At 42.8% G+C, this 17,890-nt stretch overlaps 1 protein-coding gene across 3 annotated transcripts in view; it reads right to left on the bottom strand.

The window, feature by feature from the left end:
- LOC109468981 (coxsackievirus and adenovirus receptor homolog) overlaps positions 1-12,855 on the bottom strand; it is a 28,655-nt gene extending 15,800 nt beyond the window's left edge. For all 3 annotated transcript variants that reach the window (XM_019767363.1, XM_019767364.1, XM_019767365.1), the window contains exon 1: positions 12,687-12,855. In XM_019767363.1, the coding sequence (XP_019622922.1) occupies positions 12,687-12,738 (52 nt within the window). In that variant the 5' untranslated portion in view covers positions 12,739-12,855. The remainder of the gene's footprint in view (positions 1-12,686) is intronic.
- Between the last annotated feature and the right edge of the window lie 5,035 nt (positions 12,856-17,890).

Genomic DNA, 17,890 nt, shown 5'->3' with positions numbered 1-17,890 from the left:
ACACTTAAGACATATATGTGAAAAGAGGGGGCGTGTTAAAGGGGGTAATAAAATGACCAACACTTGGGAACATAAGAACAATAGAACGGACGGTTAGGAGTTAGAGAGAGAAACTGTCTCTTCGTCTAGCTTTTAAATTTTCAAATTTAAACCGAATTTTGGTGACCCTCAACGAACTCGTGTCCGATTCTGACACGCTTAGACGATTACAAGCAGTATGCAATTCTCATGTTTTGCATACTGCATGTCCTCTTGTGCATTTAGCCCATCTGGGCAAGAACATGCAATAAAGATTCATATCATATCATATCATATAAAAGCGAATACATATATACATGTGCGAATGATACACATAACTCAGGATAGAGTCTATACTATACTTAAGAATTATTACGATTATAGAAAAGGTCCTATTCAATATATAATAAAAAAACACATCCATGCCCACTCTGAAATATTCACAAAGAATTATTACGATTATAGAAAAGGTCCTATTCAATAAAAAAAACATCCATGCCCACTCTGAAATATTCACAAAGAATCTTAAATGTTGTCAAAACGTCGGTAGACAAAAATCCCTCAGTTACGTGGCTACGGACCCAGTACATGTTCACACATTTTGTCTGAAAACCGAGCTTAAAATTGGTACCAGACTAACTACGCTGGCTATATATAGGAGAATTTGCCAGTGGAGCTTGACCGCCTTGTGGTTTGACTGGCCGCGGAGGGAAAGAAACTCCGCGGCCGGACTCCCTTGGCCAATTTTACTCTCTTTTTTGCAGAATTCTACGATCCGTATTCCCGTACAAAGGCCTGGTGGAGGCTAGCCTAAGTGCTGCCCTAACGAGCGCTGAATGAGGCTTCTCTTCAAATCAAATTGTCTCCCACTGCTAATGAAAACACACAATGCCAGTCCATACGGACAGTGGATTAGTACCAGAGATTATGTTCCCCGGAAGAGATTGGCGTGTAATCCGAATCCCCTGAGCACGAACCGTCTACAAGAAGCCAGAATTGTCCTGATTAGGTGTCCTTACTGTTTGGTACTCTCCAAGCAGAGGTTTGGGTTTGGGGTAATTTTTAGCGTGTTTTTAGGCTTTTTTATCGCGGGGTTTCTCTTTTGCACTGAATTTTTTCCCCACCAACCCCAAAAAATTCAGTGCAAAAGAGAAACCCCGATAAAAAAAGCCTAAAAACACGCTAAAAATAACCCCAAACCCAAACCTCTGCTTGGAGAGTAATTGTTTGGACTCAGTGTACACAAGACACGATAACTTAATCAGTGACCTCGTTTGAGCTGTTTAAGTTCAGGTCGGGACGTTTTTTGTTGCAAAGATCCGGTGTTCTACAAGTAGAATCTGGTCAATCAACGAGTCACGAACTACCTTTGTGTTAGAATGAAAATAATCAGTTCCCTTATCAAGTCTTTAATTCTTTGTTGGTAGCAGGACGCAGATACAAAATCTACCACATTGTTAAAAGGCGGAGCCCATCCCTCTCTTTCACCAATCAAGGTACTCAGGTAATACGTACACAGCAAAATTGAATTCAGGACAACAATTATTTTCCAGAATAATTTGATTTGCAATTCAATATACATACTAGCCTCTATTGGGCTATAGAAGCGGCTAGAAGGAGTAAGAATTGGCCAAATAGACGGATAACATACCAAGGAAGTTAGTCTGCTGAAGGAGTAGATTTTTGCCAACCCCCGATATGCTTCAGAGTGGGAAACTGTACTTTTCAATCATAAAGGCGAAAATGCCTAGACCCAGAGTTTTCTGTACTTTCTCTGTGTGACTTTCAATTCAAAAGGGCAAGAGTTTTCTCTACGTAAATTGATGTGTTCGGTGAGAGATGAGCTAGAGACGGCAGCTACTGGAGTTCAGAAGGGTTGTTGTTTTTTCTGTGTTGTTTCGCGTGTCTCTGTCAGTCAAATGTCGGCCATCTTGCTCATTAGGGAGTCCACGCTGGAGCGTTATGTGTGTTTGACTGTCGTGGTTCAACTCTTCAACAGTAAACTGTCAACTGAAAGGTTTTTAGGATTGTCTGGGGATTGGGCTAGCAAACTGGACCCTCTATGGCCGGCCAACTCTAGCCTCTACCAGGCTTCGGGAGGCGACTGGAAAGAGTGAAATCGGCCAAATAGAGAGATAACATGTCAGGGTGAGAGAACAGTGCGGCAAAATGTCTCTCCCAGCAGACAAACTCCACTTGCATGTTATCTCTCCATTTGGCCGATTTCTACTCTTTCCAACCGCCTCCCGAAGCCTGGTAGAGGCTAGGCCAACTCTCCTGGCTAGCTACATTCTTTTTAGGCCGATTTCTACTATTTATTCAGCCTGCAAAACAGTCTGTTGGAGACTAGAATCGGGCTTCTACATATCTCGGGTCGGGCCTCCTCTTACTAGACTATGAGAAATCTAATGATTTAGTTTTGCTTCATTTGAGCGCTTCTGTATTGTGAAAACGAACAGTGTCTAACTGATACATACGGTCAGTTAATGATATCTGTCATTAGCTTAAGTTCACTTCACTAGATAACAGTGGAGACAGTCGCCAGAGACGCCAATCATTAAGGGCACTTCACGATCTAATTGAATCATTTAGATGCCATCAATTTGTTTTCCCTCGACAGTAAAATCTTTTCAATCAAAGACATTCCGTTCGTGTTAACTACCAATAAATTTGATAGTGTAGAGCATCTATTAAACTCGTAGAAAGTGTTTGCTGATGTCTGGAGTGAAGTCTAATTTGTGGCAGTCTGTATATAGCCTCTATCAGGCTTCAGAAGCGCCAGGATTTTGAATGGGGGGGGGGGGTTCGTTCCCACTGCTTGAGGGACCAGCGAGCGCCGAAGGCCGAGCCGGTTCCTAGGGTGGTCCGGGGGCATGCTCCCCCGGGAAATTTTGAAAAATGAGCCTTCTGAAATGGCATTTCCTGCGTTTTTTTTTAGAGGATTTCAAAGAAAAAATCAGAGATAACTTATTTCAATGACAAAGTGCCCCGTTTTCCTACGATTCCAGCCTCGCTGGTGACACAAATCAGTCTATCTTTCAAAGGAAAATCTTGGACCTTTAGATAAAAAGTGGACCAAAAAGTGGACCTTTGAGCCTGGGGGGGGGGAGCTACGGGCATGCTCTGGAAGCGGCAGGAAAGAGTTGAAAACCAATAGACATGCCAGGGGAGTTGGTCCGCTTAAGAACTGAAGTCTTCTACAATTCATAAGCCCCTATGAAAGCCTGATGGAGGCTACAGGACCAAGGCCTGGTTGTTTACACGGACGGTGTGTTAGAAAGAGTCAGTACATGTCCGGGGATTAACAAATGTTTGTCATCGGGATCAGAGGAGAAACGAACCGTGTCTTTGAGTCATTCAAGAACTGTCTTTGAGTCATCAAAGAAAGGGCACGAGGGGGGGGGGGTAAAGGTGATGCTACAAGTAGAACTGAAGAAATTCTTAACAGCGCGGTCATATTTGTTTTCCCATTTTGATGTTGAGGCATTTTGAAGCAAAATGTGATAAAACTAAGGCAATCTTCTTATTGCTGAAGTAGGTTTCTTACAGCGATATTTACTATCTTTTCTTCTTTCCTTGCAGTTTCCTATGAGTTTATGACTTAAATTTTCAAGTATAATGTAGAATACAGTTCAATACACAAGATATTGTGCACGTTCGAGTGTATGAAAAAGAAGAAACACAAAAACACTCGTCTGGTATTCACAAAGACCACTGTGTAGTGTGTATACTAGGAATTAGAGACCATTGTACCACAGTCAATGTAACACAACACCAAACCGTTCCAAGAAAGGGTCAACCAATTATGCAGCTCACAATGTTTACATCCATTCAATAAACCCTTTCAATATCCGAGAAATCTACTAAATTTCTAACGGTTTTAACGGCGGAATTATTTAGAGAGTCTCCTAATTCCATGGCAGTCATGTTTGTTTTGGAACGCCTGTGTCGCCCTTCCCATGATGCTATGTTTGCGTGTCTACCCTGGCCGGTAAACTGTGTGTGTTTACTGTGTGTGTTTACTGTGTGGCATGCTATGGTCATGTTTGTTTGTGGTTTCTCTTTGTATAGCTCCATGTTAGACCCAAAGCGCAATTTTGTTTTGGACATGAAAGACCGTGAACAAATGAAAACAACTACAGCATTCGACTATCAAAATGTCCGTGTGTATGTCAAAGTAGAGACTCCAAACTTAGTAGAATCCAAAGCATGCCAAAAACTCGGGGTTTTGGGGGTCTTCAGGGTCTTTGGGAGCTTTTATGTGCTATTTCTGATTGCATATAGACAACATAGCCGGCCTGATTTGAACTGGGCTAATCAGAAAACAGTCGAAGACCACCAAACCCACAGTTCTATAAGCCTGCTACGGAGGCATCGGTAGAGATACCTTTTTTCTATCCCTTCTTCTTATGCTAGAGTTTCTAGGCTATGTAGGATCGTCTTTTGCCAGTTTCGTTGGAGTTCTTTACTGCCTGGGTTTTTAGGCTAACAGTTAAATCCAGACCACCTTCCGTAAGTCTAAAGGAACTAGCCTCTAGCGGGCTTCGAGAGGCGGCTGGAAAGAGTAGAAATCGGCCAAATAGAGAGATAACATGCAAAGGGAGTTGGTCTGCTCTAGAGTACCGTTTGCCGCTTCGGAGCCTGGTAGAGGCTATAGAGGAACCTCCCTTCTGTCTGGGTTCCAGGCTAAGTAGAGACCATCTCTCTCGAGCCTGGGCGGAGTCCCCTCTATTAGCGTAAGTGGGCTCTTTGATAGACTTCAGTAAAACCAGAACAGCACTCGATAAATGAGCGTAGCGTGACGAAAGGTGGGCGGTATGATATCAGAACATGATCATATTACATGTTTATGGAAAGAGAAATAACGTGGGCTGTTCCATTATTATTCCAGGGGGCGGACATTTTTATAGCACTTGTGGGTTGGGGGAAAGTTTGGGAGTGACTGACTCATGGGTATAATCACAGAGACGGAATGTTAAATTAGAGAGTGTCTATGTGTGAAAAATACATTTAAAAATTTTGACTGACTTTCACTTAGTGGTGGCATTTTTTTTCACGTTCGCTACGTTCAGTTTAACATTTAGTTTTCTTACGAAGTATATTTAGTTTAACATTTAGTTTTCTTACATTTAGTTTTCTTACGAAGTATATTTAGTTTAACATTTAGTTTTCTTACGAAGATGTGACAGAGCTAACTGTTGACACTGATCTATGAAAAACCTTTAACTGAGTTTTGTACAACAAATCGTGCGACTTTACCCCTTCATGGCACCGTGTATACGGTATTGCTCAGCCGAACTGTGATGTAAGACCCCGGGATTTTCGTCTGAAAAAGAAGTGCAATAATCTGAAAAGACGAGCTCTTAAAGTAGCCACAGGACAGTCTGGTCACGCACAGTGACACGCCAGGAGCCCTTCAACACGCAAACATGGCTAGACTAGGATCTAATAGCCTCTACCAGGCACCGCGGATCGCTGGAAAAATAGTAGAAATTGGCCGAAATAAAGGGATAGTACACCAGAGAAGATCCAGGGCCATAGAAGCCTCTATTTGCGACCCACGGAGCCTGTGCGGAGTTGCAAGCTTCAAACGAAATCAAATTGATCCGTGGGTCGCAAATTGGAGCTTCTATGGCCCTGGATCTTCTCTGGTATACTATACCTTTATTTCGGCCAATTTCTACTATTTTTCCAGCGATCCGCGGTGCCTGGTAGAGGCTTAGGATCTAAGGCAACGTTTACTGTGACAAGACAGCTGAATTTTACAGGACAACCTCCAAGACCATCCAAATAATTCCATATCACTTTGCGATCCTAGCTACCAGGATCGTACAACGTTATGTGACTATTAGTCCCCTCAGACGTCAACAAACAAAGTCGGCAAATTTGTTGAATGACCTCGGTACGAAAACAACAACAAACTACCGATAACATCCATGAAGAATATAGAATGAACTCTTCGATGAAAAATTTACCAATAAACTGGTGGACGTACCAACTACTAAGTATCTAATACCAACTCAGACAAGAGCACGAAATAGGTAGCCTCTACCAGGCACTGGCGGGGCCCTAGAGCTTCTCTGGCCGGCTACCTTCTCTGGCCAATTAATACCCTTTTTAGGCCGATTTCTACGATTTATTCACCCCGCAAAAGAAGTCTGGTGGAGACTACCAGGCACCGCAGATCGCTGGAAAAATAGTAGAAATTGGCCGAAATAAAGGGATAGTATACCAGAGAAGATCTAGGGCCATAGAAGCCGTGGGTCGCAAATTGGAGCTTCTATGGCCCTAGATCTTCTCTGGTATACTATCCCTTTATTTCGGCCAATTTCTACTATTTTTCCAGCGATCCGCGGTGCCTGGTAGAGGCTACGAAATAGGACTTCTTGCCTATGTTATCAACCAAGGATTCTAGTGCTCAAAAACGCATTTTCCTATTGTAGAGCAATAAGCAGTAAGTGCTATTAATAGGACACTAATAATGTTGCTAAGTCATATCCGGGTTTAAGTCATATCCTGATAGCATCATCACGTACGTACACAGGTATGGCCATGACTAGTTCTGACAGTTATTGTAATACCTTAAACCCAAGTCACATTTGTCTTGCTTTATGTATTAACGGCAGCAAAATGAAAACATTCTTGGAGCAGTGTTGTACGAATTCGAAATTCGGCATCTTGCCGGAAAATGTTTTGCTAGAGCCTTGTCAATAACATTATTTGTATATTACAGTATTGTATTGTACGCCAAAAAGTAGTTACTCAAGCAACTGGATTTTGAAAATCATATCCAGTTGCTCAAAATTCAAAATCATATCAAAACCTGGATGTCTAACCTTCATCGACGTATTGTGTTGTAGTTTTCATGGCTGTATTTTTAAATGTGTGTGCCCAGGGATATGTGAAAACAGATCCACGGATCTGAGATATACCCTGGTGAAATAGATAAACTTGAAACTTGAATCGGTTCTGTCATTGCAATTGCCTCGCTGAAAATTATACGACAAACAATTGTACGACAGTCATACTACAAACAACGGTACGACAAACAATCGTATAACGTTTGTGACTGAATATGACGATGAAATTCGTAGGACAAAGAATATCACTTCACAAACAATTTATACCTGAAGCTTTACTGAACCGGTGTGTCTGTTAGAAAGACCTAAAGGCTAAAAAAGACCAAAACCCTCGAAAACTGAAATGCGACCCACTCTTAACTCAAAGCCCGCTGTGTCAACAACAATAACAGTTTACGTAGAGACACCGGGAGACGAAACTTCGAAAATCCGCAGAGGATTATAACATAATACGAATATATCTTCGGACGCTGGTTTCACAATAAGACAGCTTAAACTAAAAGGTAGCGCCTTTGTTGTATTGTTCTGTGCTTTTAAAGACTGAAACGGATTTAAGGTACGAGTTGGACGTTCTTTGTGCTTTGCTATGGTGGATATAAACAATGTATATTTGTCAAACTATATATTATCATTCTTATTATCAGGAGGCCCCAGATACTAGAACTGTACGACCACATACAAATCCAATGACACTGTATGTTTCTATAAATGAAAACAAGTTAGGCGTGGCACTGGGTACCTTTGAAATAGTTTAAACTAAGATAAGTTGGTTGAATAATTTTCAAGAGGTCGGCTAACTGGTGACAAAATATACACTCTTTTTAGTCGATTTCTTTGTTTTTTTTTTTTAATATTCTAACATTTCATGACTAGACATGGTGGCAGCGCACACAAGTTATATCAACTTATTACGATTTCTTTGCGTTTGTTTTGGGAGTGAAGTTTTTAGCGTGAAGACTAAATGTTAAAAGTACACGACTGGTACCAAACGCTAAGAAATCTGGCATGTCACTACCATACGATACTGACGCGTTCCAGTGGATACGTTTGAGGTAATTTTCATGTTTTGGTAGTGAAGTTTTTAGCGTGGAGACTAGATGCTAAAAGTACACGACTGGTACCAAACGCGGACGCGTTCCAGTGGATACGTTTGAGGTAATTTTCATGTTTTGGAAGTGAAGTTTTTAGCGTGGTGACTAGATGTTTAAAGTACACGACTGATACCAAACGCTAAGAAATGTCACTAACATACGATACAGACGCGTTCCAGTGGATACGTTTGAGGTAATTTTCATGGTTTTAGCGTACTTCAAATGTGACCAGGTCGTTAGGTGGCAAATTTCTTTCTCCTTTGCTCGATCCAGATCGCCAACCCTCTGACCACTCCTTTATTGATGACTCTTCCAATGTTTACCTGGACCCGGTGTGTTGGTGTAGTTAAATACAGAAGGAGTTTACGCCGTTCGAGGGCTATTGACATACCAAATGTGAAGTCCTTTCCTCTAATCTTTACATATTGTCACTGAGTTTACATTTTTGCGTGGGGGAGGGGGGCACTGTGAATGTTGTTTATAAAATACTACCACGATTTGATACCGTCCCGGATGGAAGTTATACGGCTTCAACATCTGGGTGTATTGAAACAGGTGGTTGGTGTAATTTAGAGTGACAGAAAACGTTGTGTTTTAAATCGTAAACGGGTAGCCTAAGTGCTGTACTCTGTCAACACTTTAACGGTAGCACAGGTAACCCGTTGTCAGTCCTAATTCTGCCAGGTGAAACACCTTTCACAAAAGGTAATATTCGGTTCTTTGGGTCGACTGTTGTAGGGTTGAGAGAGTTAATTTGGCATGTTTGCGTTGTAAGGTTGTAGAGTACATATATCAGCAATTCTGGGCCTGTACAATGTTTGTGAAAGGGTTTGAGGTCTATATATATGTGAATTTTAAAACCTTTTCTGTCATCTAAAGACAACACGTAAAGGTGACTCGTAAACTACGGTAAAGGTATGATAAAGATTATAATAAACTTGAAAAGGTTACTCGGTGAATTTGCAAGCTTCTCTATACCAACGTAACACAAATATACACTGATACAGACATGTAGCTTGTAGCTTGAATGTGTAACACAAATTTTCACTGTAAAAAAGCTCTTTGAAGCCCCTTACCAGTTGACCAGTGGAATGGATATATTATATATAGAAGCGAGATTTCTAGTCGGGCTACAGCTACATGTAACCCGTTCCAACTGTGATAGGGGCCCGGCGAAACGTCAGTAATTTTAAACCTCGAATATGACACTGTTTTGAACAATTATGCTTGCTTCTTTTGATCACTGGACACAAGTTTAGAAAATTTAACATGTTGTCAGAACCAGACGTACAGTCCTGTAGGATTTAGTGTACAAAGTCCCATTTTAAGTTAAACAATTCATAAACCTAGCAGAACAGCAGTACGGACAGATTATTGCAGAACGTTCTCATGGTTGAGCTCCTTAACCGTGACACCCACACACAGGTAGCCCGCCCGGCCCCTGTTCGGGCCCGCTAGCTGAGTCAGCCTGTCTCGGCCCATGCCCCACCAGGTTACAGGTATGTGTCCACTTTTCAAGCGCATCCGCCGTAAAGCGTGTCGGGGGCGGCCCGGCGCGTCACACCGCCCGGCACAATGCGTGTTTACCGGCCGGTGGAGCCGGGGGCACGGCTGGGTGCTGCTGTACAACAAGGACGGACCTCTCACGTGGGGAAACGTGATAGCCTCTACCCCAGTGCGGCAAAATGTACTCTCTAGCGGACAAACTCCCTCGGCATGTTATCTCTCTATTTGACCGATCTCTACTCTTTCCAGCAACCTCCCGAAGCCTTGTAGAGGCTAGGCTAACTCCCTTGGCATGTTATCTCTCTCTATTTGGCCGATTCCTACTCTTTCCAGCCGCCTCCCGAAGCCTGGTAGAGGCTAGAAACGTGATAGTCTGGACGGCAGGCCGTACTGTAGCCTACGTACCAGTCTTCTTGGCAAGGCTTTTCTATGTGTTTATAAGTTCTTTTTTTCACTATACTCTCATTGTGCCCAGTTCAGACAGTTGCCTATACCTGATTGATGGTACATGTAATAAAAAAATCAGAATACAGTAAAAAGTACGTACAATACAATAAATACTTATATCGTTGTTTTAAGTCCTGGATATGTCCATTTTTCTGAGAACTATCAAGAAAAAGACGACCTTGACGATTCCTGTTCTCTGTAAAATTTACCAAAAGACTTCGAGCAGAACGGGAGAACAAGAAGAGGCGGTGAAATTTCGACTCAAACCGGGCCTGCTTTTTGGAGGTTGGAAACCTGAACGGACACGGTCTCTTGTTTCGCGCTCCGCCCATTAACAAGGACTCAAGTGGCTCCCAGCACAAGCCGGGGTGTCAAACACTGTCAGTCATGCCGAGAGGAGAGAAACACGCTTCTGTTGGGCACATTGTACAACCCGCACAGGCTAGGGCGATCCTAGGACACCGGCCGGGCAGGTAGAGTATCATGTAAACACCAACAACAACACCGCAAAAACAACAACAGCTAGCGATACCGGTCACTCTGAAGATAAGAAGAAGTTGACATTTTGTGTAACTCCATGAAAGAAACAAGCATTACACGATAAATTAATAAAACTCATTCTTACCTATGGAAATCTTACATTACAGTAACTGCATGATGATATTAGAATGTGTGGCTACAAATATTACGGAAAAGACTGTCTTGATCGTTGTCGGTGGTTGGTTCTGATTAACCTACTCAAAATGTTCACGGCATCAAAATCGTACGACGGCCTACGACAAGTGCCACAACCTGCCTACAACATCGCCACAGCCTGCCTACAACCCTTTTCTGTCAACCTTTTCTAAAGACCGCGCACCACCACTAGAGTTTGTAGCGAAGTTTATAACAGGCACGCGCTGCGGGTTGGATACAAAAGCATGTGCTTATAAAAACAGCGCTCTCCACCAACCAACAAGTGGTAACTTTGATCCACCGTAAGTACACAACACTGTAAAACATCAACATAGCAAAACAGCTTTGAACTACCGACTTTTATACAAACTGACAATTCTTTAGTCTTTGCTTCCTTGTAGTTTTTAAAATGAGCAGTTCTTGATTCAAAATCTTTAACTCTTGTCTTTGTGCCTTGGATTAAACCGATTTCATGGGCGTTGGGCTAAGCAAACTTCGTAATTGGCCGGATTTGGGCTTTTCTATGTTGTCAGTGGATCGGAGCCAGCGGGAGAGTGCTCGGGCGGTCAGGTGCCCCGCCCCGTACAGGTCTGAGTGAATACCCGGGGGCACGCCGTGGTGTATACAGGTGTAGGGTTTCAGTCTGTATACACTTGTAGGGCACTCATAGCCTCTACCAGGCTCCGTGGGATGGTCGAAGTGTAGTAGCCTCCACTAGGCCTTCTTAGGGGTTACGGGCAGTAGAATTCGGCAAAAAATGGTTGAGCCTACGGTAAGGATAAAATTTCCCCTTGGAAATTATAGTAACTCACTACTAACTGTGCGGAAATGAAACCATGCGTTGGCAAAATTCCCATTTCAAGCTATTCTATTTTGATAAATTAACTCAACTTATTTTAGCCAGTGGAGACAAGAGAATAGTACAAATCGGCCAAATCGGGACAATAATTAGCAAGAGTTAGCCGGTTCAATTAACCAGTCCAACTTCGAATGTATACGTCGCTGTGATATACTAGTACTAGTATAACTACCATTTTTAATCATACAGGTACAGTACGCTGCAACAAATGCTGTAATTCTTAGTCATGGATATTCAATCCATCGCCTTGCAATACCTAACCCTACACTCACCATATATTGTAGTACAATTTCCGAGAATGGTTAAACTTCCTGTTTTGGGTTCTTGATATCCTGTGAGTTAATCTCCAAGCAGATCTTTCGGTGGCAAGACAGTATCCATTGGCCAGAGGAGTGTCCATTAGCTAATGGACACTCCTCTGGCCAATGGATACTGTCTTGCCACCGAAAGATCTGCTTGGAGATTACCTGTGAGTAACAACATGATCACGCACATTTTGGGGCTGTTACCGCTAAATTATATTACAGGTGTACGATTCGAGTTTTCCATATCTTTATCCACTGCCACCTGGAGTTCTAGGCTATGCTGTTATTGGTATAAAGAAGTGCCACAAAGCTGGCTGTCAACGAGGCTAACAAGGACTGAATTTCTCGACTTTTCAAGTTGACAAGTTGTCTATTCTCCCTTGTGACTTTCCAGACGAAGTCATTAGTGGTAATACACGGTCATTTCCAGACAACTACATACATGTTGTTGTGTTTAGATCGTAAGATTGTTGTATTTTTGTTGGGTTCGTGCTGTCACTAGCGAAGGAAATACACCGTTGTCACGATACATTCTAGTGGAACGTGTCTTGGACAAAACAAGTTTCGCATAACAGTGTATTTGTACACTGGATAGCGCTAGGAGACAGAGAAATTGTTCAACCAACGCAGCGCCTATCACAAATGTTTGACTCGCAAGATAAGGTCCATGTCTTGCGTTTGTCTTAAAACAGTCGTGTTGGCTTTGGGATCACTGTGTGGCCAAATGTCAAACAAGATTGGTTTTTCTAGCCAACGACGTTGTGTGTAGAAGGCTGTTTGTATTGTCACAATGAGCCACCATTCCCACCCCCCTGCTGTGCATCTGAATGGTATCGCCCTGCATATACACACCGGTGTATGGTACACCTGATCCTATAGCCAGGCCCAAAGACGTCCAGAAATATGAAACTAGAAACATTCTTACCTGAAATTCCTGCTGAAACTGCCAAGAAGGCGATGGTGAGACCCCACATCATTTTGGCGGGAAGTGTAGCGATGCTCTGAGGGAAAAATCGCGGTCTAGTTTGCGCCTGTCGTCTGAAGTACGTCTACGCCCAACCGGTGTTACGGTAGAAGTGAGCTCTCAGTAATCAATGAACCTGCACATCCCCGGCCTTATATGGAAGTAGGCGGGGCTTCACAGATCACCACACTGTCTGTCTGCTACCAAATAAGGCGTTGTGGGAGGGGCTTGTGGGCGTATCGATGACGACATGTCATGTTGACGATAAGTGTAGGGAGGGGAAGAGAGAGCTGTAAGATATTAGGGGAAATTAGGAGTGAGGAAACAGACTTTTTAACGACCTCAAAGTCGTTAATCTCGTAAAGATATGCCCAAACACGGGCCGTCTAGAACACTGTATATCTGTGTTCCCAGTTTGGTATGGACTCACTAGAAGTATCCCAAAGGTTAGCCTGGCAAAGGGCTTTTTTGTGACATTTTCGTCTTGCAAAGTTAAAGTTTGCTCCGGGAAATATTCTAGTTCCTTTAGTGTATCGTAGCCTGAAACCAAGATCGTAAAGAGTCTATGGCCCAAATTCAGCGACGAACTTTATCTAGATTTCTTTTGATTTTTTGCCTCTGTTGTTGGTAGTCTTCCGGACTAACAACTGGACTAAAAAATCACAAAATTCAGCCTTATATCTAGAATAATTTGGTATGGGAGTTTCACCACCATAGAGCATTAAATTCATGACCAATATCGACCATATTTTACCGAATATTCTGCAATCCATATCATAACCACATAGGAAGGCCTTGTAGAGGCCATACCATCTGTTCTTACATTTACAACTGTCTTAAGAAGCGAGAAGAAGCAGAACCTGTACATATGTAGTTTTACTATAGATATATTTTAGTCTACCATCTCTATTTACCATGACCTGTACTTAGTTCTCAATGAGCAAAAATGTACAATAAAGGTCTTTCATTTATTATATTGCTGTAAGCCCTAGACTCTAAACTTGTAATACGAGACAAATTCTTTAAGCGTGATTTACGAGATAATTTCGTCGTAAATCTTACACTGATTCCCCCGCTCAGGACATATTTGCTGACGTCACGGCGAGGATTGTTTGATTGACACCTCAGTGTGATGTTGACTCAGAGAATTCTCCCACAGTGTCACATGACGTGACCGAGAGAAACAATCGGCCCACGACGCTAGCCTCTACCAGGCTTCGGGACGGCTGGAAAGAGTAGAAATAGGCCAAATGGAGAGATAACATGCCGAGGGAGCTGGTCCGCTAGAGCTAGAGAGTACATTTTGCCTAGCCTCTACCAGGCTTCGGAAGGCGGCTGGAAAGAGCTCTAGCGGACCAACTCCCTCGTCATGTTTAATATCTCTCTATTTGACCGATTTCTACTCTTTCCAGCCGCCTCCCGAAGCCTGGTAGACCGTAGAGGCTACATTTTGCTGTACCCGAACAAAATAGAAGGCAAAATGTACTCTTTAGCGGACCGACTCCCTCGGCATGTTACTAGTATCTCTCTATTTAGCCAATTTCTAATCTTTTCAGCCGGCCCGAAGCCTGTTAGAGGCTACAACGCCGCGTGGAGTCACATCTCTGTGTGGTCTTATAGAAGGATATGTTGGTTTTCGTAATGAGGCACTTATCGTGTTGACTCAAAATTCTAAATATTTGCACTTCTCATGCATTGTTCTCAACTTCTTGGATAAGGACGTAAAGAAGCCATATCATTCCTTGTGTCAACTGCAAAGGACTTGTCATTTCAGATAAAGGAAAGTTTTAAATATCGATAATTTTGAAATAGCGGTATGTCACCGTAAAAGTCAAAGCTATATTAATTTAAGAGAAGTTTTAGTGTTTATATGAGACCTTGCAATGAAACACAATGCCCGATACGGTTTCAACTGTGGTCAAGTTACAGTCTACTTGTAAGCCTGCAGTAGCCTCCACCAGGCCTTCCTACGGATCGGAAAAAAAAAGCTTTTAAAAAGGAAAGAATAATTGTCCAATGAACTCTACTGTGGGTGAACTCCCCTGGATAAATTCCCCCTATTTGGCTATAAAATTTTACTGCTTTTAAACCCGCGCGTTGTTGCAAGTTGGCCTGGCAGATTAACGGGCTTGTGCTTTTTTTCTTATTGTGTAAAATTTAGGAGCACTATCGAGAGAAGCAAGACGGAAATCAAGACTTTTTAAAGTTTAGACATGGAGGTTGAAAAGGACCCTCATTGGTTTTGGTGAAAACCTTCTTGGATACACAAAAAATAGACTGGCAAACAAAGTAAATAGTGTGTTTCAAATCAATTTTCCACCAAATTTTCCAGCAAAAGTTCCAATCCAAACAGTCGTGTGAAACCAAGTCAGGCAATTTCCAAGTCAGCAAGTAATTTCTATGGATGACATAATTTTCGCCTAATTTGGGGGGAAAAACAAGGAATTTTGTTGCCCTCTGTCTCTGACAGTGGTCAACATGTCGAAAATGAACAAATATGTCTGTTGCCATGCCGGAACGTGGATGGCAGATGAATATGAAGAGAGGAGACAAGAAAAGACTCTAATTTAATGTTGTTGTTTTTTAACTTTGATGCAGTGATATGTGATGGTGGCTGTATATGTGATGTCCCCACTGAATCAAAACCATTGAGTCAAAATTTGAAAATGTGGGAACCTTGTTTTTTTCGGCCCGCCTTGTTTTTTTTTTTCGCCCGCTCGCATTAGATTTGGAGTCTGCCGGGGATGTCAAAATTTACTTGCTGTGGCCTCATTTGTGAAACAACAAAAAAGTCTGCCATTTGATACCCATGTAGACACTTCAGTCTGTACATAAAAATGCGATGTTATCAGTAGTTTATACAGTTTCTCGTTGATATCTCATTACCTATGTTCTATAAACATCGTACACAATAGAATAGATGTTCCCTAGGGCACACCGGAAGTGATATCAGACCTGTACCTGTCCCACTATACAGAGACAGGTACTACTACGTTACAGAAGGCACGTACCTGTCTAGTCTCCAACAGACTCTTTAGTGCAGGCTGAATAAATAGTAGAATTCGGCCTAAAAAGCAAGAATGTAGCTCGCCAGGGGATTTGGCGGACAAGCTACATTCTGCTTATGCCGCAAAAGCCTGCAAAAGAGTATGGTAGAGACTAAACAGGTACATGTGCATACGTGCCTTCTGGAACGTACATTTATTGTTCGTCCTCACTTCTTTAGACTTAACGTATTTTTACACTATTTTGGTGAGTCTAGTCTCTACCAGTCTTCGAAAATTCGCGCGTTGCTGGATCAAGGTTGAAGGCCTTATAGCCTGCTTGAAATCCTACGACTAGGCTTTGTAAGCTTCGAAGGGGACTGAAAAGAGTACAAATTGGCCAAATACTAGTAGACAGATAGCAAGCCGTAGGAGTGGGTACGGGTGCGGCAAATTTACTTTAGTGGACCAAATCTCCGTTCATGTCATATCTGTCTATTTGGCCAATTTCTACTGTTTCCCTCGATATACATTATATCCGCTTCCGAAGCCTGGTTGAGGCTATGGAATCCTAGCTACGACAGTTGAATCGTACGACAATCTTCGACGATCGTACAACCGCGTCGTAACTACACCTTTTCCACAGCCCCTCTATGAAGAATGTACGCGTACTCCCCCGGGCCTATCTAGTTCCTGTTGACACCTGTCTTAAGTTTACACACACTGACTACGACAGTTGAATCGTACGACAACCTACGACGATCGTGCGACCGTACCGCAACTACACCCTTTCCACAGCCCCTCCATGAATAATGTACGCGTACTCCCCTATCTAGTTCCTGTTCACACCTGCCTAAAGTTTACACACACCGACTACGACAGTTAAATCGTACAACGGTTGAATCGTACGAACAACTTACGACGACTGTACAACCACGCCGCAACAACCTTTCCACAGCCCCTCCATGAATAATGTACGCGTACTCCCCTATCTAGTTCCTGTTGACACCTGTCTGAAGTATACACACGCCGGCCCAACCATACACAATCAGGATTCCTGCCCGCTGAGTTGTGTTTTGGGTCGCTTCTTCAAAAGGCTCGGCTGTATTCAACCGTAGTCTCTACCAGACTAACTACGCTGGGTATATAAAGGACAAGGCGGCCAAACTCCCCTGGCAAATATTCTCCTACTACCTCCCCGCGGCCGGACTCCCTTGGCCAATTTTACTCCCTTTTTTGCCGAATTCTACGATCCGTATTCCCGTAGAAAGGCCTGATGGAGGCTAAGTCATCCATGATGTCATGTTGGCGTGGATACAACACGACTGTGTGTGGGAAGGGGAAGCCATGTTTTCTGACGGACAATAAATTCTTAATTTTACGGGTGACATCTTCAGGAGACCCAATGCAAGCGCGCCAAAAAGAGTTGGGATTTTTGTTAGCCTCCTGTGCAGGCTCCGGGGCGGGCGGGGATTTTAACACAGCGTTTTGAAGAGTTTTTAACGCGTTATTTTGATAGCCGGTCATCCTACAACCAGCCGCCGAGAGAAGGTTCCATTCCGCCTCTTCAAAACGCTGTATCAAAATTCCCACCCGCCCCGGAGCCTGCACAGGAGGCTAGCTTTTTGTTAGGATTCTGTCACATTCTTAACTCACTAACTAATTGCATTCTTATACATAGTAGTATATGTGCCCAATTGTCTTGTTACAGAAAAGGCGGTATTAAATTCTTGTCGCTAGTTAGTTCTATCACAACCTGCATGAAAATTTTAAAGCATCAAAATTGTACGATCGACGAGCTACGACAAATGTGACCGCATCGTAAGGCCAGATACGCACGCGTTTGGATGCTGTCATCAGCAAAACATTGGTGTTTACATTACAAGAATCCGACTAATCTCCAAGCAGATTTTTGGGCCGTCATTTTGCAACTTTTAGTCGTTGATGTCTTAGTCGTTGGAATTTATTTTTGCCCACGTCTGCAAAGAGATGTTGATTTGGTCGTAACACATTTTTATCATGTACTGTGCAGTTCAGTGGGTGTCCTTACGGAAGCAGCCGTACTTTTGTGATGTCAATAAAGTTTGTTTCTTTGAACAGGTGAAAACGATATACTTGTACCAGGAAACCGGCCGCTAGGGTTGGAGGTTTCAAATCTCTGGTAATCTGTAGAGGAATAGC

Source organism: Branchiostoma belcheri, unplaced genomic scaffold (genome assembly GCF_001625305.1).
Source record: "Branchiostoma belcheri isolate BF01 breed outbred unplaced genomic scaffold, Haploidv18h27 scaffold2, whole genome shotgun sequence".
Taxonomy (NCBI): domain Eukaryota; kingdom Metazoa; phylum Chordata; class Leptocardii; order Amphioxiformes; family Branchiostomatidae; genus Branchiostoma; species Branchiostoma belcheri.
This window is presented reverse-complemented; position numbering and strand designations above follow the sequence as displayed.